General features: G+C 40.2%; 2 protein-coding genes across 6 annotated transcripts in view; one reads left to right on the top strand and one right to left on the bottom strand.

Moving 5' to 3' along the window:
* Positions 1-21,336, top strand: part of aqr (aquarius intron-binding spliceosomal factor) — a 48,973-nt gene extending 27,637 nt beyond the window's left edge. For all 4 annotated transcript variants that reach the window (XM_066667686.1, XM_066667695.1, XM_066667683.1 and 1 more), the window contains 11 exons: positions 606-741; positions 1,584-1,793; positions 3,390-3,527; positions 3,607-3,678; positions 4,320-4,507; positions 4,857-5,028; positions 8,730-8,900; positions 14,607-14,692; positions 17,669-17,834; positions 19,289-19,402; positions 20,842-21,336. In XM_066667686.1, the coding sequence (XP_066523783.1) occupies positions 606-741; positions 1,584-1,793; positions 3,390-3,527; positions 3,607-3,678; positions 4,320-4,507; positions 4,857-5,028; positions 8,730-8,900; positions 14,607-14,692; positions 17,669-17,834; positions 19,289-19,402; positions 20,842-21,117 (1,729 nt within the window). In that variant the 3' untranslated portion in view covers positions 21,118-21,336. The remainder of the gene's footprint in view (positions 1-605; positions 742-1,583; positions 1,794-3,389; positions 3,528-3,606; positions 3,679-4,319; positions 4,508-4,856; positions 5,029-8,729; positions 8,901-14,606; positions 14,693-17,668; positions 17,835-19,288; positions 19,403-20,841) is intronic.
* Positions 9,314-22,446, bottom strand: part of stxbp6 (syntaxin binding protein 6 (amisyn)) — a 237,803-nt gene continuing 224,670 nt past the window's right edge. The window contains exons 7-8 of one of the 2 annotated variants that reach the window (XR_010802172.1): positions 10,798-10,927; positions 9,314-9,524 (exon numbers count right to left, since the gene is read on the bottom strand). The gene's annotated coding sequence lies outside the window, so the exon portion shown is untranslated. Of the gene's footprint in view, positions 9,525-10,797; positions 10,931-22,446 lie in introns of both variants that reach the window. The other variant, XR_010802171.1, reaches the window with a different exon arrangement.

The raw sequence follows: 22,446 nt of genomic DNA on the forward strand, positions 1-22,446 counted from the left end.
TACATTGAGGGTGCTGAATGATTAATAAAGCAGCCAGCATGTCCACAGGCTGAGAAATCACACATTTGGTTTCACTTTTGTTTAGCTGCAGAGCACTGACATTCCCTTGTGGTGCTGTGTAGCTGCTGATTAACCCCCCTGTCAGGCTCTCTCTGGGAGTCCTTGTGGGCTGAAAGCTCGATATGACTACAAATAAAAACTTAAGCACATGTGCTTAGCTGTGTTCCCCTCCTCCTTGACACCGTTTTTATGGAAGTAGAAGTTTAATAAACTTTATGACCCCTGTTACCATTGCTGCGTTTCACATGCTTGTACTAATCCCTCCTAGCATTGATGGCATAGGCTGTGATAGATTTGGAGATAACTAATAATTGGGTGAAATTAAAAAATAAAAAAAATCAAGACATTCATGTTCAAAGGAAAGAAGGAGGGAAGTTAGGCACTTCCCTGTTAGGAATTATGGCATTTCACTGAAGTCAGAGATACACAAGATCTCAGCCTAACATAAAATATAAATAGCAATGCACTGTAGCTTGAGAAGGATCTTGCTATTCCATGCCAACTTGCCTTTTCCATTCTCAACTGCATGTTGTGTTGTACCTCAGATATGGGAGAGTGAACTACGTGTTAGCCCGAAGGCTAGAGCTGCTCAGAGAGGTGGCTCGTCTGCAAGAGAGTCTGGGTGTCCCTGGAGATGTGTCCTACACCTGCGAAACTGCTGGCCATTTCTATCTCTACCAGGTACAACAACTGCAACTGACACTCCCTTCCACAGCATTTCTTTTTAGAACTCTGCTCCGCACAAAGTCCAATTCCCAAATGTACTTTACCTGCTGTTTACTTGGGCTGTGCAATTACTGTACAAACACACACATGAAGGGAAAATGCCACATCAGACAGAAACCTTTTTTTTCAGATTGCATCAGCAGCTCAGCCCAAAATAGAGCGACTCCTTCCAGGGCTTAAACAAAGACGGCAAGCTGTCAGACTGAGAGGCAGGAGAGAAGCATAGCTTCGCATGGATGAATACACGAAAAGAATGAGAGGATTTAGAGGGGAGTCTTGTCGATGCTAGGAGTCTTAAAGATGAGCAGCGAACAGGGGAGCAGTGCTGAGAGGATGAGAATAGCAGGCACACACTGTCAGACACAGGCACTGTCATTCTTTATGGAGCCCAGTGGCTCTGCCAGCTCAGGTTTCAGACACCTAAGTCAGTGCTCTCTTGTCCTTTAGACAGGGGGTTTGATTTATTTATTTATTTAATGTCCTCTCCTCCTCAGTTTTCATAGCATCTGTAGTCTCTCCTCTCTGCCTTTTCAGGGTTTATATCTGCCAGGTTCTATATGCTAGACTGCCTTGAGGCTGGGTGCTATGAGCCATGAGCAGTGATAGAGCTATCAGTGATACATGCACAGTGCTAATTAAGCTGAGTGTCATCATGTTTTGTGTAATATTTGGTGGTTTGTTAGTGCATATGGAAGCAGTGATGCAGTGTTCTCATTCATTCTCTCTCTATCTATCTCTGTCTCCTGTGTCCCCACTCCTGTGTCTTCTCTCCCTTTTCTTCCTTGTTTCTGCTGCAGGTGATGTCTCGCTGGGAGGAGTTCATGAGCAAGGTCAAGCCTAAACCAGGCCAGGATGTAAACCCACAGGATGTGGCTACACACTTTCCTTTCCACAAGTACTTTTCTAATGCCCCCCAGCCTGTATTTAAGGGCCAGAGCTACGAAGAGGACATGGACATTGCAGAAGGCTGCTACCGCCACATCCGCAAGATCTTCACCCAACTGGAAGTAAGTATTTGTGACCTGAGGGTCAGACCTTGAGCAGCTCCTACACAGGTGTGCAGTGTACTGAGGTCACAACACCAGAATTTTGGTGGTTGATGCTAATACACATGGAATTAGACCAATACCTTCTTCTTTACACATGTTACATACAGTTTTACTTGCTTCTGAATGGTCAGGACCATGATGGTACCACCACAGAGCATGACATGTTTTGTGGATCATTCTTAGTGCTGTAGTGACACTGATGTAGGTGTAGTGTATCAGTGTGGGTTGCGTTGATACGCGTGGATCAGACACAACAGTGCTCCTGGAGTTTTTAAAATGAGGTGTCCACTCTGTTACACACCTGCCTTGTTGGTGTGAAGTCAGAAAACATAGCTCAGCTGTTGCTGCTCAGTTTGTGTTAGCCGTCCTCTATTCCTTTAGCAGTGCTGTGGGTTGAGCCAATAAAATGAACAATGAATATAGAAACGAGATCATTTTAATATTTGGCTGTTCAGTGAGTATATATTTGCAAAAGTTGGCAGTGTTTCAAATTCCCAAAAGGCAGGTGAGATTTTAATTCGTTTTTTATTCCTAGTAACTCTTCTGTTTTATATAAAGATACACACACACACGTTATTCTGCCATTCAGATGATGATGATGGTTGGCATGCCATTCTTAGTCTTTCTCTTGTCTATTTCCTTGTAGTACCAAGGTACTTCCCATCTAGCTCTCTCTCCCAAGTTCTGCCTATCTTTCTTCCCCAGTGCCCAAGGCCTTCCCTCTTTGTATACAGAAATAACAATGCCATTATCAATTTATGGGAACACTGGCCTCCAAAAGCAATAACAAAGTTATTGGTTTGGGCTAATATCTTTGCACGTATGTTTGGCTTGATTTCCTGACAATCTGGACTTTATATAAGAGCTTAGCACTGGCCTGCCATACTTCTTCATTCAAGCATAAGCAGCTCAGTGTTATCATTTCCTCTAGATATGCTTTTCTATCACAGAAGAATGAAAGAGAGTTCATGCTGCCAGTTACATTTTTCTGTCTTTGAGAAGGCAGTGGCTGACAACGAGACACGGCTGTAATAGACACAGAGCTGTTGTATTTCAAAGACATGCAGCAGCAGCACTGTTTCAGCGTTTGACTCGTTTTGTTTTCTGCGTTCTAACCCTCGGCACAAGAAGCAGTTCAGTTGCTGTTCAACCTATAGGGATGAGGCAGGGATAAAAATATCCTCATCAATATTGCATTTTTTGATCAGTTTAATATTAATGTTAAAATAGTATCACATCAAATATTCATAACCCCGTGGCCTGAGATCTGCCTCTGCCCTAAATACCAGCATAACATCAGGATATAGCCCTATGGTGAGCCCTTTATCTCTAACGCTGTAGTATTGTCTGTATCACCCTGTGTCAGCCCAAGCTCCCAGCACACTCAGTTTAGGAAAAGCCCGTTTTAAGTGTAATCTTTCACAGGAGTTTGTGGATAAAAAGATTTTATACAAATAATACTCAAAATTAAATTGTGTTTGATTTGTTATGCTTCATGTTGTTTAGTTTTGAAGCTAAAATATTATTTTATTTTTATTTTTCTGTCCCCCTCAGGAGTTCAGAGCCTTTGAGCTATTGCGCAGTGGTCTAGACAGATCTAAATACCTGCTGGTGAAAGAGGCCAAGATCATTGCCATGACCTGCACACATGCTGCTTTAAAACGCCACGACCTTGTGGAACTGGGCTTCAAGGTAACACTTCTAACAAGAGGAATTCTGATTTCAGATTCTGCATGCATGATTGTCACATTATGTTTCTCCTTTCTTCTAGTATGATAACATCTTAATGGAAGAAGCAGCTCAAATCCTGGAGATAGAAACTTTTATTCCTCTCCTGCTTCAGGTAGAACCTCTTTCAATCCACCATATAAAGACAAAGACTGGTGCAGAAGCCTGTCCTCCAAGCCAGGATACCAATCCTCTAATTCCTACTGGTGTCTGTGTAGTTCCTCACACGCACTAGCTTATGCATAGGATTGTGGTGTCCTACTAATTCCATTAACATAGCCCAGTACCCCTTGAGCTCTAGTATTTAATTCTTAGTTGAACCTAAATATTTATGTGGAGCTAGCTGAGAATTCAAGCTGTATCCAGTTGAGAGATCTTAACTAAATGCATCCTCTGGTTCCCAAAGAATGATTTTCCATCCAATAGTTTGCTTTTGTTAATTAGCTAGACTGATACCCGAACACTCAGTGTTCCAGATATTGACGTTGATATTGGGGAAATGATTCATAAATGTAACGTGACATGGACTGGACTGTGTAATTTACATGATATAAAAACGTCTGCTATGTTTCTATTTTGTATCTTCTGCAACCTCATTTGTTTACTTGACATTGATTAAATCTGCCTAGGTGACAAGTTACGCTCAAAATGGCTTGTGTATATATCAATTTGTTAGATAATTTGTTTTCCATTTAGAGAGAAAGTGCAGGAAAATACAGAATGTTTACATTGCACCTTGTTTTTCTGATAACCCAGAACCCTGAGGACGGCTACAGTCGGCTAAAACGCTGGATCATGATTGGTGATCACCACCAGCTTCCCCCTGTCATTAAGAACATGGCTTTCCAGAAGTATTCAAACATGGAGCAGTCTCTCTTCACCCGCTTTGTGCGTCTGGGAGTTCCCACTGTAGACCTAGATGCCCAGGGCAGAGCTCGGGCCAGGTAATGCTGTTCACCATCAATGCCCATGCATTGCTTATAAATCTTGCTTTTAAATGACAACAAAAGAAAACTTCAAGGAGACATATGACACCTCAGTTTTTCAGTGCATTATAGTGCCCATTTATTATTTAAAGAAACAGGCAACCAAACTGGCTGTTAACAAGGCTGTTTAGACTGAAGAAAATTATATTATGGTGCTTAATCCTTGAGATATTCACAGACATATGAAGTCCACGGGGATTGTGTTATTTTGTGGAAAAGGTGTATAAAAGGTCACCTTTTAATAACACCAGAACCCAACACACTGTGTTTAGGATCGTGAAACTGAGAAATGTTTTTTGCATTTCAGTTTGTGTAATCTGTATAACTGGCGCTACAAGCAGTTGGGGAACCTGCCTCATGTGCAGGGTCAGCCTGAGTTCCAGGCGCACAACCCAGGCCTGACTTATGATTTCCAGCTCATCAATGTAGAGGACTTCAATGGCGTTGGAGAGTCTGAACCCAACCCCTACTTCTACCAGGTCAGTATGTTTAGCATCAAATACAAGCATACACCCATCAGATATTCATGTCTCTATAACCATTTATTGTAGACTGGAAAAGCTTCTGGTTATGAATGTATGTTCATATACACACAAAAGGCACAGAAACAGACTCGGCAGCAAGGAAATATTGTGCTGCTTTAGTGAAATAACAGATAACTCAGTGGCACACAGCTGCATTGGTAAAAATATGTCCTTGAAGAATATCAGATTTATGAATTGGCCTAAAATTTTCACGTCCCTGCCTCCCTAGTAGAGAACTATGACACCATCATAATGTATAGAATCTAATCACAAAATTTTCATACTCCTATTATTCTCAGATGTAGATGGTCTGATGTTTTCAGTCTATAATCTGGTTAATAAATCTGTTATAAGTTGATTAATCTGGCCTTCCTGTCAGGATTCTGCCAGTAGCTTTCTGATTGGCTGTCTGTCCCTCTGCGTTTCTGGTTCTCGTCCTACGCAAAAGACTGCCTCCACACATTAAGCCGAAATAGCAGACTTGTGATTGTTTTTTTACGTGTCAGTCAGATTTCTTTTTCTGCTGTAGTAGGTGGGTCATGGACACGTTAAGTGGAGATGGGCACCATACTCATTCCTAGAAAGTCTAGCAATGCAAAACTAGACTCCTATTAAATATGATGGTTGCATGGCTGCTTGATGTGGTTAATAATTATAAGTGACAAGGATATTCAAATATAACACTGATAGTCACTCAAGTTACTCCCAATAAAAATTGTGTGTGCATGTGTAGCTGGTGAAAATTCTCATTGTTCTTAAGCACTGAGTGTTTGTGCTTTTGAAATAATGTGGCAAGAGCATCACGAGTCTCACTAGATTCACTTGATTAGTTTTCAGGGCATTTTTGGTAAAGAAGCCACTCTGTGCACACAGTTCCTGCAGCAGCTGAACAAACATCCATCAGCAGCAATATAGGCCTCCAAGGACCGCTGGCCACAGCAGCATGTTCCTAACTATACAGCAGATATTTCCGTGCTCATTAGTTACGCCCAATTAGTCGAAGGACATTTACACTAATGTTCCAATTTACTCACCTCTAGTGGCTGTGGGTTCACCATTTAGATGGGGTGTTATTTAAAAAAAACTGCACCTTGTCCCCCACACTTGTAAATGTTATGGTGTAGACAGCTTTTGACTCCACTTAACCAAATGTAATAAGAAGGATTGATTTTTCTTTGCAGCTGATAATCAATGAGAGAGCTTTGTTACAGGGTTGTTAAGACTGATGTCATTAGAGTGTGTGCTAATATTCAGAGAGGGTAGCCAGTGAAGTAGCCATGGTGTATGTTGTTTGGTCTTTTGTGTAAGTGACATCTACCGAATGCTCTGTTGTGTAGCTCATGCAACAAATGAAACCTTCTTCCCTTGGGGAAAAAAGATATATACTCCTAGATTTCCTCACTTTCCATCTCTTTCTCTTCCTCTCTTTGCTGTCAGAGACTTGCCGGTCCTCAGACGCTGTACTCAAACTGAGGCTGTGGTTTGAGGCTACGTTGTTGCCATGGTTACCAGGGTCTCTTCAGTTGCATTTGATCACGTTTGTATAGAGACATGAAAAAAAGAAGGCAAAGAGGGAAGAGACCCCATGGAAAAAAATGACGGTTTGCCTGTTGGTGTGTTTTATGTGTGTATGAGTCAAAGTGGATGTAGCATGGGGTGTATCCTTGAGAGTGACTGTGCATGTGCACAGAAAGATAGAATGCCTGTAATCCTCAGCTGGACAAATGTTTGATCTTCCAACCAACGGTCACTGCAAGCAATGCACTTTTTCTTGCACGTTAATGAATTAACTGTGCACCATCGACCTTGCAGCACAGTCTAACCTTAACAGTATACAGCTGCTCAGTGTAAGGCTCAAAGGAATACATGAAACATGCTAATGCTGTCCTTTCATATCCACCTGTGTAAAAGTCAGCTGGGCCAAAGGCTATCTGTGTTATCTGTTGTTCCAGGCATTATGACGAAGAACGTGGGTCATGGAATTGTTCTCCATGGCATTAGAGTGGTTCTAATTGAGACCATTGCTTAATAGATGCCGTTGGCATTTGTGAGGAGGTCGTATAGCATGTGCAGTGCATAGATGTGCAAAATAGCATTGGTATACTGAGGCATAACGATTGTATAGTGAGGTTTTTTTTTTTTTGTAGTAAAAGTACTGCAAATACTGCTTAATCTTTAGTTTTGTATTTGCTATATTTATTCTATTAGTTTCTGTCATGGGAGTGAGTGAGTGTTTATTTTATCTGTTTATCTTCTGGTACTAAACTGTCCAGCTCTTAATACTAGCAGGGTACTTTTGAGTATTTATTTAAGGGAAAGTAGGGTACATTGACATGGTTTGTACATGAAAAGTATAATTTAGTGCTCTATTTATATATTATTTTCCTTAGAGTGTAATATTTTAGTGATAGATGCATACTGAGAGGCTCTGCTGCATGCCTCTCATACTGCATCTGAATTATTTATAAATTTTCCAGAAGTTCCTATAGCTGTATGATAATAAAACACAAACACACAAGAATAACTGCAGTAGAAATGAAGTGGGAACATTGTATACAGGAAACAGGAGAATAAAAATAAAAGTCTCATAACATTTAATAACACTGACATTACACTCATTTTTGGAAAAAATGTGTTTGGGATTTTTCTCTCTATCTCTCTCTCTCTCTTTTATTATATATATATATATATATATATATATATATATATATATATATATATATATATATATATATAATGCATATTCTGCATTTCTGACTTAAGTTGCAGAGCCTTTAGGATAGTACCACCCCCTCATCTGAGTGTGTCCATTCACAGCATTGCACTCAAGTTTTGCACTCAACTCCCTAGTCTCATTCTCATTTAAAGAAAATTCCCTGAAACCAGTCTTGGGTTGTTTAGAGATAGAGTGATTGTGTCATTTGATCCTTGTGGTATTTTGAATAAAGCATGCCACGGATGTTTAATTAAGACCCCAGAGAACCAGGTTAACTTGTGGAAAAGGTCTTGTTTAAATTTGAACATTATACCAAAATTGTAAACTTCCTTTAAATATACAGCACTTTTTGAGATATGAAGAACTGTAGTGGCTTTGTAATTAAGACTGTGTATGTTCACTTGAGAACAGAGTGAAACTGGTGTTTTTTTTTTTCTCAAAAAAATATCAATGCTTGCTTCATTTAAATGATGCTACATATGCTGCGGCTCAGTTTTTATGGTATGAGTTCTCTGTCAGCAGCTGTTCACTGGTCTGATTACCCTACAAAGAGGAAGATGATATCTGACAGACAGAATGAAAGAGATCCTCCACCACTGCAAAAGCACATTCACATTTTACTCATGTTTAATTTTGTCAATGGGAGATAAAATATTTGAATTTCTCTGTGTGGTTCAGTGGCAGGTCATTGAGCTTTAGAAAGATGGCTTCTCTGTTTCCTCACAAAACACACATGTCCATACATGATTTTGAACTTTTATTTAACAGACAAAAGCACAAAGAAATGGTTTCCAATGTGTTCACTGAACAGCTCGATACTAATTTGTAAATATGAACGTATTTACTATTTGGAACACATTCCAAAATGATTGGCAAAAAAAAATAAAATCTACTGTATACTAATAACTTATTGGTTTATCTTTCTTTTGTGTTTGTGTAGAACCTAGCTGAGGCAGAGTACTCTGTGGCTCTGTACATGTACATGAGACTACTGGGATACCCCTCAGAGCGGATCAGCATCCTCACCACGTATAACGGTCAGAAGCACTTAATCCGTGATGTCATCAACCAGCGCTGCGCCAACAACCCATTCTTCGGGCAGCCCAACAAAGTAAGCACAAACACTAACACAGTGTAGATGACAGATGTGATGTTTGCGCATATAAACCAGTAAGTCACATACATTACCATTTTTAACCCATTTAGCTGTTTGCCTACATATGTATCTTTGTGTGTGTGTGTGTGTGTGTGTGTGTGTGTGTGTGTGTGTGTGTGTGTGTGTGTGTGTGTGTGTGTGTGTGTGTGTGTGTGTGTGTGTGTGTGTGTGTGTGTGTGTGTGTGTGTGTGTGTGTGTGAGAGAGAGAGAGAGAGAGAGAGAGAGAGAGAGAGAGAGAGAGAGAGAGAGAGAGAGAGGAGAGAGAGAGAGAGAGAGAGAGAGAGAGAGAGAGAGAGAGAGAGAGAGAGAGGAGAGAGAGAGAGAGAGAGAGAGAGAGAGAGAGAGAGAGAGAGGAGAGAGAGAGAGAGAGAGAGAGAGAGAGAGAGAGAGAGAGAGAGATGTGTAGGCAGTGCAGAGAGGCCTCTGTTCAGTATCACATTGCCATGTGCTCTTAATTACACTGTCACTCAGGAGGTAACATTACTCCAGTCTTCACAGGGTCCATTCAGTCTGAGAGTCAGTACCTCACAGACTCTGCTCTTCATCCAGGACAAGGGTTGTTAACACATCTTTCTGTTGCTACAATTCAGATTCAACAGGGTTAGAGTGACAAATGCAGACTTTAGAATTATTTGACTTGTTTGTGGATCAACCTAGAGTGATCTAAACTCTTGTGTCCTCCTTTTGTGTCTTGTATTTTATTTAGAGATTATAAATCCAGCCTTTTTCCCGTGTTTGGTTTAAACCAAAACTAATATAACACAGACTACAATATTAATACAAGATAATTGATGTGAAAAACTGTAACATCCTGCTTGTGTACCTATCCCTAAATGTGAGTTTTTCAGAAATGTTCCCCTTACATTGTGCAATTCCTAGTAAGTGACTATGTATTTGTGCTAATTCCATGAAATTATTTGCAAATTACAAAAAAGGAAAAACCTTTAAAGATGGAGACTGTTGAGTCCAATCAACTCAACAACTATCAGTTTTCATTTAATGTCTTTAAAACTCTTAGACAAATTGATTTCCCTGCACTGTTGTAACCACTGAGAGCTAAGATAAACTACATCACTACAAATTTCTTCACTGTTCAATAAGCATGTCTGCTCTCAAATCGGTTTACTTTCTCTTTAATGATGTACTAAACCTATGACATAAGTATTTGAATTGAATTATATTTGTCTGAATGTTGTATATTTTAATTATATTTACTTACATTTTTATGACATTTGTGTGAAATTGAGGTGGTGAAATATTCAGATTTGAAAAGTTCAGATTAAAAAAACTGAGATTTTAAATATACAGAGTTGTTAAAAAAAATCTCAAAACCCATAAATTCAAGTCTTTAAATTTCAGATCTCAAAAATAGAAATCTATGCCAGTTGTCAATCAATGGGCTTCTTACGAAAAGTAAACTTTGAGCTGGAACACACTTGCGCCTGTTTTTGTTCACACTTCCAACGTCATGTAAATGTAGAATTCACATTTCCTGAGAAGCCTGCTGGTTGACCTCTGCCATAGATTTGTATTTTTGTGATATGAATTTTTCATGGGTTAATTTATGGATTTGAATTTTTTAAATCTGAATATTTCAGCACCTCACATTTTCATGTTTGTCAAATGCTATACAAAAATAATTCAAATTTAAAATAGTAAAGTTCATATGAATCAAATATACAAGATTCAGGTGACTATATTTAAAACATTTAAAATTCATTTATAAGTATTCAAAATTCCGATGTCATTAATTTGTCTCTATACGTACTGGCGTAAATATTTATACAATTGTACAAAGCAACATATAACAACCATCAAAAAGTCTGTGTGCATTGTAGCTAGGTCTCTTCACCTTTCTCTTATTAAGGCTGTCTGTGTAGGTTTGTTCATTGGGGTGACAGGCAGCAGGGGGAAAGTGCTGAACAGCAGAAAGGTCACTCAGGCTTGTGCCAGGCCAGAGCACTGCTGACAGTTTGTCAGAACTGCTAAAACAAAACAAAAGTCATTTCAGAAGGCAACTGTGTGCGCTCTTAATTAGAGACAAGAGGTGAAACACTCATTTTCTATAATAACTCCATAGACCAGGCAATTACTGGGCTGTGGACAAACGCAAGTGGAGGGGAGCAGTGGGCAAACAAATCAAGCTGCTTTAGAGGAACCCAGTGAAATATCTACATATGCATGTTGGCTCTAAGTGTGGATGAATATGGAGAAGAATTTCAGATTGTACCTATGGGAGAAATGTTGTTTAAACTCTCTGAGGCATTTCACCCTCATTCACAGTCACTTCAGAAGCCTTATGATGAAAGTAAAATGATATTAATGTGTATTGGGTTTCAAACTAAAGCTGCCCTCCCATGTAGATGCAGGCAAAATTAGAGTGACACTGATGGAATCCTTTGTGAAAGTGAAATGGTAAATCAGTGTTGGGTTAGTTTGTATTCTGGGTAAAGCCAGAGGAAATGACAGGGTGGACTTTACTGCAGCAGGGATCAGATTAGTCCCGCTGTTTCCCCCTGGACTCCCCTTCCTGGTTCAAAACTCAGCCACGCACACACAGCCGTCTCAGACTTGCACCCAAACACAGGGCCACAGCTTGCAGCATGGCAGATATGAAAGTTGGTGTGGGAATAGGGAATGAAAAAGGACTAGAATCTCTCACTGGATGAGCAGCACACAGTGACAAGTGCTGTCCAGCAGTGTCGTCCATTCCACTGCTCCACCATACCCCAGAGCCTGCTAAAAATGGGACAATTAGCCATTCTGATTTGAGTACACACATCATAAATTAGGCAGGGAATGGTAGAGTGGAGCAGACGTTGGCACTCACTGAGACCTGCCAATAAATATTTCACTTCAGTGGCCATCTGCTGAGAGGCAGCGCCTGCCCCAGTCCCAATCAGAAAGAGGCCGAAGGCACTAATGAGCGGGAGCTGTCTGTACTAACACTCTTGCAGTGACCTGCTGTCTCTCCGGTCTGTAGCACCTATGCTCAAGGTAATGCTGTGCAACATTTGTTTCTTAATAATTATTATGATACTTTCTGTGAAAAGTAAATAAGCCCTCAAACAAATTATTTATCATTTGCTCCTGTCCCAGAGGTTTCTCTGAATATTTCTATATCAAGATATTTACTTCATCCATATATACACACCCTATATATATATATATATATATATACACAAATCATTTTGCCTCTCTTGTCATTATGTAAAAAAAAAAAAAAAAAACAAATGCTTAAGAGCCCCACTCCATCAACAGTGCCCTTGCAATAGTCTGTCCCACTTGAGAGCATTTTATTAGTTTTATGTTCAGCTTGGAGTAGAATTAGCGGAAGCTAGGAACAGTGGTTACTCTTTTAACAAAGTCACCATAATGGTCTACAAATATGGAGTGGGCGTGGGAGGGAGAATTTTTCATCACAGGAAACTGAAAGGAGATTTTAATGATTTATACAATGTGGGATATGTATGAATAAGTTATTATATGTTATTATTTTTTATTATTATTATTATAACACACTTGTATTATTTCATAAATCCATTACTACGGCTGTAACTGTTCTAGATCATCAGCATTATAGTGATCTAATGATGTTGATGATTATTCAGCTTTTACAAACCCCACAGTTCAATGGGTTCAACCACAAAATAGCTCTTTTGAAGAATCTAATAAGCTCTTAGTCACAAAAAAACATATATTATTTTATTCATCAGCGACTTTTTCTTTCTGTCAGAGAGATGTATACACTATCATCACGCATCATGCGAAGTCATTTCTGACTAAAGTTAGTGATTTGTAGAGAATGTACATTTTTTTGTTTGTTTGTTTGTTTTTATACAGGATCTTACTGAACCGAAGCTGAATGGCCTTGCACCTGGGGCTTTCTTTGTCTGCTCTCATTCATATAGCCCACCAGCAAACTTGTGCTGATGTCATGACCCCTGCACTTTGCTCCATGGCATCACAGATTTCTCACAAATTGCTTATGAGAACCAAAATGCTCAGCTCCTGTGAACTCTAACTGGAGCCTAAAAATAAACTGTTCTGCCATGCTGCACCAGCGGGTGGAAAAAAGCGGGGCAAAGCATTTTGGATAAAATTGCATGGCATATTTAGCCCATCATATTTCTGAGAGCTGGGCCTCCAGGGTGCAGCATGGCTGCTGCTTCGGGAAAGGGGGTCATACGAGGCTGTCTTTGTCTTTTTAGTAGTACAAAGAGGCTCCTAACACAGAGGCTCAGTGTAAATGTGTAGGTCTCACTGCTTAATTCCGTTGTAAAACATGACGTTGCTCCTGGCGTTGCACCTGTTCTGTTTAGCAACTGGGTGCTGTAAATAGATGTCCCTTTTCCCCCTTTCTATTCTCCCATTGTGCACCAAAAAGGCCCAGCAGTGTCTTGTCTCTGTGGACCAGATGTGTGGACATAGTTAAAGACTGAGATTTATTTAAAGGTGTTGGCTGGTTGTCAGGGAGCACTTTACTGGGGTAATATAGAGCCTCATTTCTCTCTTTATCAGGCCCTGTTCAGACAGAGCTAGTGCACTCTGATACTTACACTGATTTTTATCAGACTGTAGTAGCTTATCGCTCTCCACTCACAGTATTGTGTGTGTGTGTGAGAGAGAGAACTTGTTTTTCAGCATTTACAGGGCAAAATGGCTGAGATTACATGTCCCGTTGTTTTGAAACTGATCGTTCTGTTTCATGATTTCTTTGGAAGGATATCAGTGAATATCAAAAACACACATTGAGCTTGATGCTCATGCATTACGACAGTACATTAGGCAAAATGGAGCAACAAATGTTGTTTTTGGTGACTAAGAATGTATTTCATAGACAGGATCAAACAATGTCCGTAATAGTATTATGTCCACAACTTCATAGTGAGTGCATTCTGCTCATTAAAAGGAAAATTGTACATCTGAGACTTAAGCAATAAACTGTAAGCACTGGTTTACCAGGTATAGAACAGAAAATGAATATGCTGAAGTGAGTCATTCTTCAGCAAGTTCTCCACATTAAAGCGAGTGCATTTGCAGCATGTATAAAGAAAAACACTATAATGGGAGATTTTGGACCAGCAGAATGGTCATTTCAGCTTCAAACGCTTGGAGAATGTCTGCCAAGGTGAACAGAAGCTGTGTATATTAAACATTTCAGGGAGTGAATATTTAATTCCATATAGAGTATGAAAACAAAAGTACTGTATTTGTTTATGGGGTTTGTTTTAAGTGAGAACCCATGCCATCCCTTCCCTCAGTAGTGGTTTACTAACGTAAGAGTTACGTGAAAAGAGGATCATTTTAACTGCTTGCTTTGCAGCTCCGTAAAGCATACAAATGCCAGCTCCTATCCATTTCTCCAACTTGACCAAAAATACTGTGCGGGAGAGCTGATCAAGTAGACCCAGGTAAGCTGCTAGGTAAATACCCGTATAAGCTTCCTCTCTGCCAGGGTGCTTTAACGTGATAACGACAACAACAAACCCGTAAAGCTGCAAGCCCCAGCAGTTTTTGGAGTGCATATGGTCTAAAACATTTCAACTAAATCCTCTTTAGAGAACGGGGGGAAAAAATAAATAAATAAGGCTGGCAAGAACAGCCTCCTGAGCCTGGAGGCAAGCAATCTGTGTTTAACGTTGGCATGTTCTCTCATAGGTGACAACAGTGGACAGGTTCCAGGGTCAGCAGAATGACTACATCATCCTCTCACTCGTCCGCACCAAAGCCGTGGGACACTTGAGGTAAGCACTTTGCTTTTGAGGCCAGCGTCTGAGTGTTCCCCATAGCAAACCCCCCCATTCAGAAACATTTTGACTCTCCTTATTGAACTCCATTCAGAGACGGAATTGCTATCTCAGAACACTCAGCAAGTGTTCAGCGAAGAGGGATAATATACGTTGAATGACACATAATGTCTCTGGTGTTTTGTCAGAATGAAGTTATGTATTGTACTTGATTGTAGTGAAATACCAAACAAAGCATGGCTTCACATCAAAGCCCAGTCTCCAAATACATTTTATTGTAAGCTTTAAAAGCAGTGTTCATTATTGTGTGTGTGTGTGTGTGTGTGTGTGTGTTAATGCCCAGTAATGCAAAGCCTTCTTATTTCCAGTCAGCTATGTGAAACTAATGACTCTTATTTTAATACGCTGCATATTTAATAGGCAGCTAAAGACTGGCATAATATATAATTTTTTTTTCCTCTCTGGGAGAATTATCAGTGTGTTCTGATATATAGGAACTTGTTTACTGCAAGCGCTGGCATAAGCTCAGCCCAGCAAGCTGAAACTGCAGTCTGAAAAAGGAGCTTTAGCCTAATGAATAAGTTATGGCTTTGTATCTGTGCTTTGCTCGCTTCATGTCCTTAAAAGCACCGAAGCTTTCTAGAAGACTATATGCTTCGTCAGAAACACAGTGCTGAACTGATATAAAGGTGGAACCTGCATCTTGCCCTTGACTGTCCCAACGCTCAGCTCTACTTTTCTTTTGGGTAATGCTTAACAGCATAATTCAATCCAGCCTTCAGGTTTTGAGCTGCAGTCTGCATTGTTTTTGTACAGATGGAGATGTAGCCTTGTTAAATCATTTTCAGGGACATTTCCCAGTCCTGCTCCAATCAAGCTGCATGACTGCAGCATTTTTCAGATCCACTGTAGGAGGCATTATTTTTCATCCAGACCTACATGTTTTTGTTGAGCCTATTGGCATGTAAATCAGTGCAGTTGTCTTCTCCTGCTCCCTCTGCTTCATTCATAATATGCTGACCTTTTCTTCACTAGCCTATGAATGATTGGTAAAGCATTGATTCATGCTGAAGTCCTTTGGCAGCAGAATTCCTCCCAGACACTGAGAAATTGTGCACTTGGGTGTTAAAGCTAGTGTTAAGTTTCACCATAGCAATTGTTTCCTACTGTGCTGATTACCTGGGAAGATACAGATAACTACAGGAGAGATACACTCCCCCTGAAGTGGGTCCTCTACAGACACAACATACACACAGAAATGGGGCACTGCAGGTGAATGTCATATATTTTTATTACTGTGGAACTGACTGATAGTTATTTTATTTTTTTTTGGAAGTTTCTATATCTGATCTCTCTCTTTCATACTCAGAAATGCGGGAATTCAGAAATACTCTCCCATTGTGTTTTTATAAGTGTTCTATATTATTATGTGTATATTTGTCTGTCCAACATCTACAGTCATGATTATTAATGCCCATAAGTTGCCTGCATCTGCAAAATCTAGAATGATTCTTTGCCGCACCCCCCGAATTCAGCCAAACATCATTCATGAGCCCATGATGCTTTTTTTTGACCTAATCTGCCCTCACTTGTGTTTAGCCTTTGTTACTTGTAAAACTACCACAGGACAGTCCCCGTTTTGCTAAAAACTGCAGTTAAATATACTTTATGGAATTAAATAGCTTCATTATGTGCGTACATGGTGTGATAGACAGATTATCTCATCCTGTAAGCTCAGTCTGTCCAAACTAGCAATCACAGCTTACCAAATTATTTCATGGATCACACAGGACTCATGTAAAAGTCAGGCCACCGTGGCTATTGCATAATCCACTAACGATGATTATTTTAACTATTTATTTAGTTGTTTTCACAATCAGGATTTCTTAGCAAGGCGGCACAGTGGCGCAGCAGGTAGTGTCGCAGTCACACAGCTCCAGGGGCCTGGAGGTTTTGGGTTCGTTTCCCACTCCGGGTGACTGTCTGTGAGGAGTTGGTGTGTTCTCCCTGTGTCCGCGTGGGTTTCCTCCGGGTGGTCCGGTTTCCTCCCACAGTCCAAAAACACACGTTGCAGGTGGATTGGCGACTCAAAAGTGTCCGTGTGTGTGAGTGAATGTGTGTGTGTGTCTGTGTTGCCTTGTGAATGACTGGCACCCCCTCCAGGGTGTATTCCCACCTTGCGCCCAATGATTCCAGGTAGGCTCTGGACCCACCGCGACCCTGAATTGGATAAGCGGTTACAGATAATGGATGGATGGATGGATGGATTTCTTAGCAGCAAAACAAATATATATTAAGACAATGCAGTCCACCTTTTAATGGGTCAGGAGGGCAGTAATAAATAATATTTGTTTATTTTAGCTCAAGCTTTATTTGTGAGCTACTGTGTATCAGTAGCTTAGAAGCAACTTGTTAATCAGCCAGTCTGACTACTTTAAACATGTACTTAATTAAGTACATACAGTGAACCACAAAAATACTAGTTATTGTTAATTTATATGAACGTTTCAATGCTATAATGGTAGCAGGTAAATCTGTGGGGATGGGATGTATGGGAGTATTGCTGAGCCAGAGAATGATGGGCATAGGCTGTAGGCTTCACTGGAGCAGTTGCAAATGAAACTGGCGTGGTGGTGGTGAAGGGGTTAAAATGAGAACTCATTACCACAGGAGGCGCAGCCATCTTATCAGACTTTTTAAATGAACCACATTGGCTTCATTAATAGGGCTGTCCACAGGGAGCGACAGACCAGCCTGTATAACATATTTTATTAAACACTCACTTATCACTGGGAAAGGCCTAGTAGCTCCAACCATGGAAAACTAACCCCTTCTAAATCCTTTAATTCCAGTGGATAGAGAGAACAGTAACCAAGCACATCACCACCCCCCACCCCATACACACTCTCTCTCCTTCATTACCACTGTTCAGCTGGCTTATGGAGTTTCTGCTGTCTTTTCTTCTATGTTCAGAGACGTACGCCGTTTGGTGGTAGCGATGTCCAGAGCAAGACTGGGGCTCTACATTTTTGCGCGTGTCTCCCTGTTTCAGAACTGCTTTGAGCTGACACCTGCCTTTAACCAGCTGACCGCACGGCCTCTGCAGCTGCACATTCGGCCTCATGAGTACTACACTTCAGTGAGTTTATACACACACACACACACACACACACATACAGTGCTCCAGATGTGTGAGACTATTTTTTTTTTTTCAGTTTTAGTCTCTTAGTCTATGTTCATACAGTAGATAAATGTGGCCCAAATCTGATTTTTTATTTTGTTGTTGTTCAGACTGTCTGTATATTGTGACCTATATCGGTCTGACCAAATCACGCTCCTAAACTGACCCACATACGCAAAAAGACAATGCTTCAGGCGCTGACCAGAAGGAAATGTCCGTCTGTTTCATACAAAGCACTTTGACTGGTGTTTTACTGCAGCTCTGTACCACCTCCCTTTCCTTATTCCAAATAAGCTGAGAGTATTAACTAAAGACTGTAAAGAATGTTAACACGTGAACGCAAATTTCCCTGGTCTCTCAGGAGCAAAAGGTCCCCAAAAGAAAACTAGCGCCGACATAATGAGTTTAATATTTCCATGATCCACATTTATATATCTTCATACCGACATAAACAATATAAAACTGATAAGAGTTCAAAAGGGGCAATTAATTTAGAGCTATAACAAAATTAGCCTCACGCTGAAAGGCAGGGGTCTCCCACCACACAAGTGGACATCTCCATTAGAGTAAAACCTTATATATCCAAAAGATGAACTGTACAGGGTTAGGACATTAGGACACCATTTCTCTCTGTGACTGTTTGCATAGAACTTGTGACACACTGCATATGGGTTTTGGAAGTAATGTCAAAAAATAAAAATGGAGCTACAAAATGTTGTTATTCCTAGAATATATATCTAAATTTTAGTGCTATAAATATACAGTCTTTTAAAATGTGTGTCGCTTTAGTGCTTGGGTTGTGTATGAAGGCCCCTCTCCTCACAGGGATGTGAAAGGGGAGGCCAGTCCCTGAGAGAGCGCACCCTCGGGCATGCATATGTGTTCCAGTCATTTCTCCCATCAGGACGTCCCCTTCCAGCCTGTTTAGCCTTGTCTAGTTAAACAGCTGCACTTGCTTGCCTTTGTGCCTAGTAGTTAGACGCGCTGGTACCATCACATTCTGCACCAGACATTAATTCAGGTTTAATTTGAACAGCTCCATTCTCCTTTTCTATTTGAAATCCATTTTATCTGCATCACTGCTGTTTCTGTTTCCCGATAGTGAAATGTTTAAATCCATGTTGTATTGATTAAACCTTAAATGCCTTTAATGGCCTCCGTTCTAAACGGATGCCACAGTGGAATGTGGATATGCTGAATGAGAAATGGACATTTTTCAGCCTTCTACTGAACCATAAACTGATTGACAGATCTCAGTGGTTTATCATTTCCTGCATAGATCTGCACAGAATGCAGTGTAAATCCAATATCCTTTCTTTCTAAAAGGGTCATACTGAGTAGGTAGACAGATGGTATTAAATTTTATGCTTAACACTGAATTCCAGTTAAAGCGGTCTTCTTTTTTCCTGCAGACTGAGCCACGGTCTCACGAGCCTGATCAAGTAATAAAGAACATGCCTGAGATGGCCAACCTGGCCTATAATATGTATATGCATATGATCCAAAGCACACAGAAGTACAGACAGGTAAGACCATAATTGTACCTATTCTTTTCTCTGCCTGCGAACCCAGCCTCTCTATTATTCATCTTAACCAGTCTGCTCTTCGTAGTAAAACTTGTTACAATTTCATCTTGAAAGTGCTGGAAATAGGTCAAATGGAAGAGAATTGTTTTAACTCTGCATGCTGAAACTTAACAAGCCATGAGCATAATGTTTTGGATCAGGAATCATTTGCTGCTAATGAAGGCCTGCTGTGCTGTAATGTGGAGATCTAGCTCCTCCCTTCCCTTTTCTCAAACTGCCAAACTACGTACACTAGAAAACGCAGTGGTTTAAAGCTGTTGTAGTTTTCTTCACATCCAAAGTGCTGTCTACACGTAAGCCCTATTCTGAAGGGATTAGTGTTAGGTAGCAGCTGGGGTAATGTCATTTTACCACAGAACATCAGTGTTATAATGGATATATAAGAGTGTAATATTTAGTTTCGGCTGCTTCCATGAAGAAAATATGGTGCAGATCAGAGTTTTTTTAAAAAAAAAAAAAAAAAAAAAAACTGGTCTAGAGCTGTAAATGTGTGTCTCATATCAGTTTGGGGTGAATTTTCTTTTGAGAAACATTTTGAACAAACGGTACATAGCTATTCTGTCTGGGAACCCAGGTAGAAGAAGTTAGGCACTTAAACGACTCTTCTGAGTGCCATATATTATATCACTAAATAACTCCTTCAGGATCTCCTCTCTCAAGAAAAATCCCTTTACCATGGACTATGATGGAATATGTTCATTCGCATTGGACTAATTTAACATGGGGTTATTTTACTTAATATTATAAAGTAGGTAAAATGCTTGGGAATCTTTCTTGAAACTACAGTGTGCACTCTTGAAAAATGACTGAAATGTTCTCTTCGGACAAGACTAAAATCACTGATGCACTCAGATAGAAATTACATTACCCCATGTCCAGAGGTCAAAGTCCAGTCCAAATAGGATTTCATACATTTCTTTTAACCTTTGAGAACTCTGCCAAAGGAGGAATTAGAAGAGTTAGACAACAAGTAACAGAACAGCACCATTGTCTATGGATTTATCTTTTTTGTTTTATGACGATAAACCGGTTTTAAAAATTTAATTAATATTCCTTAACCTATTAACATTTTTTTCCCCTTTTAGTTTTTATGCTCTGCCAAAAGCAAGATGAGTTTTCTGCGGCCATCTCTTTGGCCTGTAACCGTTGCAGAGGCGCTCTGATTGGTCTGCCTCAACACAAAAATCAAGCTGGCTCTGATTAAGAATTTTAAACAGAGTTGGCATACTCTTTTATGTCTGTGATGTATTTTTGTGCCTTAAAGCTGTTGTTTGCGTGATGGAACCGTTGTGAAATCTGCAGTCATGACATACTGACATATTTCATAACATTGCTTATTTACAGTCTTAGACTTTTCGATTCTCTTTGTTTACATGTAGCAACAGGAGAAGCTCCTTCCTCCTCCCCGGCAGGTGATTGCAGAGCAGGAATCTGATGTGAATATGGAGGAAGCAGAGGGGCAAGAAGACAGTCAGCCTGCTCAGAAGAACGAGGAAGGCCAGAATGAAAATAAGGCAGAGGTGGAGGAGGAGTCTCAGATGAAGACAGAGGAGGAGTCTGTGGTGGAAGAGCCGCAGACACAGGAGCATTCTAAAATGCCTGAACACCCAGGCAGAGACAGTGACAGTGGGGACAGTGAGGAGGAGGAGCCTTAAAAGAGAAACCACCCACAGTCGCTGATGTTCATTCTTCAGGGTCTGGAACACCATGCAGCAGATGGGGTTTATTTGTTTTTGTTACTTTTTTTTTTTCTTTAAGCCCTTTTATTATTTCATCTCGATTTGATTCTGCTGAGAATGTAAGTGCCGAGGAGCTGATCATTAGCCTTTTATACAAACATTTGTACAATGATTCCCCTTTTCTAATAAAACAAAACCATAATTAAATGTTCACTGATTTCTGATCTATCTACTGTGACGTATCACACACTGCGCCAGTATGTGAATGTGTGATTAACGTGGGGTGAAAGCAAAACAAATAACTTTGCACACAATCACATGAGTACATGCCTGGGAGGGCATGCGGTTACGAGTTTTTAAATTACAAAAACTCAACAGATTAAATATAATACTGTAGTGTTCCGGTCCTGACAGCCTTTATTAATGCATTTTTCACCCACTAGACTCTGATCTATAGCACTGCACGGTTACTGCCTTCATTTGGAATGTGGATAAGACAACTGGCTCCAGTGGAAAATGATAAACCACACCTATTGTTAGTTGGCTTAATAGAATATGATTGACAAAGAAAATCTAGCATCTGATTGGTTACAGTCAAAAATGATGTACGCCACCCACTGCTGCTCCAGCCTACATCATGTACATAACTGTACGCACTTATCCAGCTCACAGTTTAAAAATAGACCAGTGATAAATTTTAAATATAGGGCAAAACGATAATACAAGGTGATTAAAGCTAATGGCAAAAATGGTGGGGCATGGAGCTGTGGCTCAAGACACAGTGGCATTGAACTGTGTAGTGAGACACTAAACTTAAGCACACTGTTCTTGCTGTGGGTTAGTGATGCGTGAGTGCAGTAACTGTGGCTTTCTGCTCGCGTGGACCGGGCTCATCCGGGCACACAGGATCTAATGTCCATAGGTTTGGAAACGGAATAGAATTGCTTATTTTTATTATTTTTTTTAAAGCATGTTTATTTTATTGAGTAAACAAGGAAGAGGCAGGGGCACTTGGGGAAGGGGGCATGTCCTAAAGGGTTAAAAACCTTTGCTTTGCTTTAGCGTCTCTGAAAATATTCCTGTTATTTTATGCTACTTTGTTACTTTATGCGTCCTTCTTTACAAGTCATTTCTCTTGATAAGGTCTGGACTTGGCCACAAGTCCTGTCACATTTTTGGTGTGAATTCAAGAATTTGTGAATGTGAGTATTGTGCAATTTGCCCTAAAAGTCATCCTTCCCATAATGCAATACAGCTGCCTCTTAACTGTCTCCTCCCTGAGAGCATATCCAGTACTTCCTGGGA

Source organism: Hoplias malabaricus, chromosome 1, assembly GCF_029633855.1.
Source record: "Hoplias malabaricus isolate fHopMal1 chromosome 1, fHopMal1.hap1, whole genome shotgun sequence".
Classification (NCBI taxonomy): domain Eukaryota; kingdom Metazoa; phylum Chordata; class Actinopteri; order Characiformes; family Erythrinidae; genus Hoplias; species Hoplias malabaricus.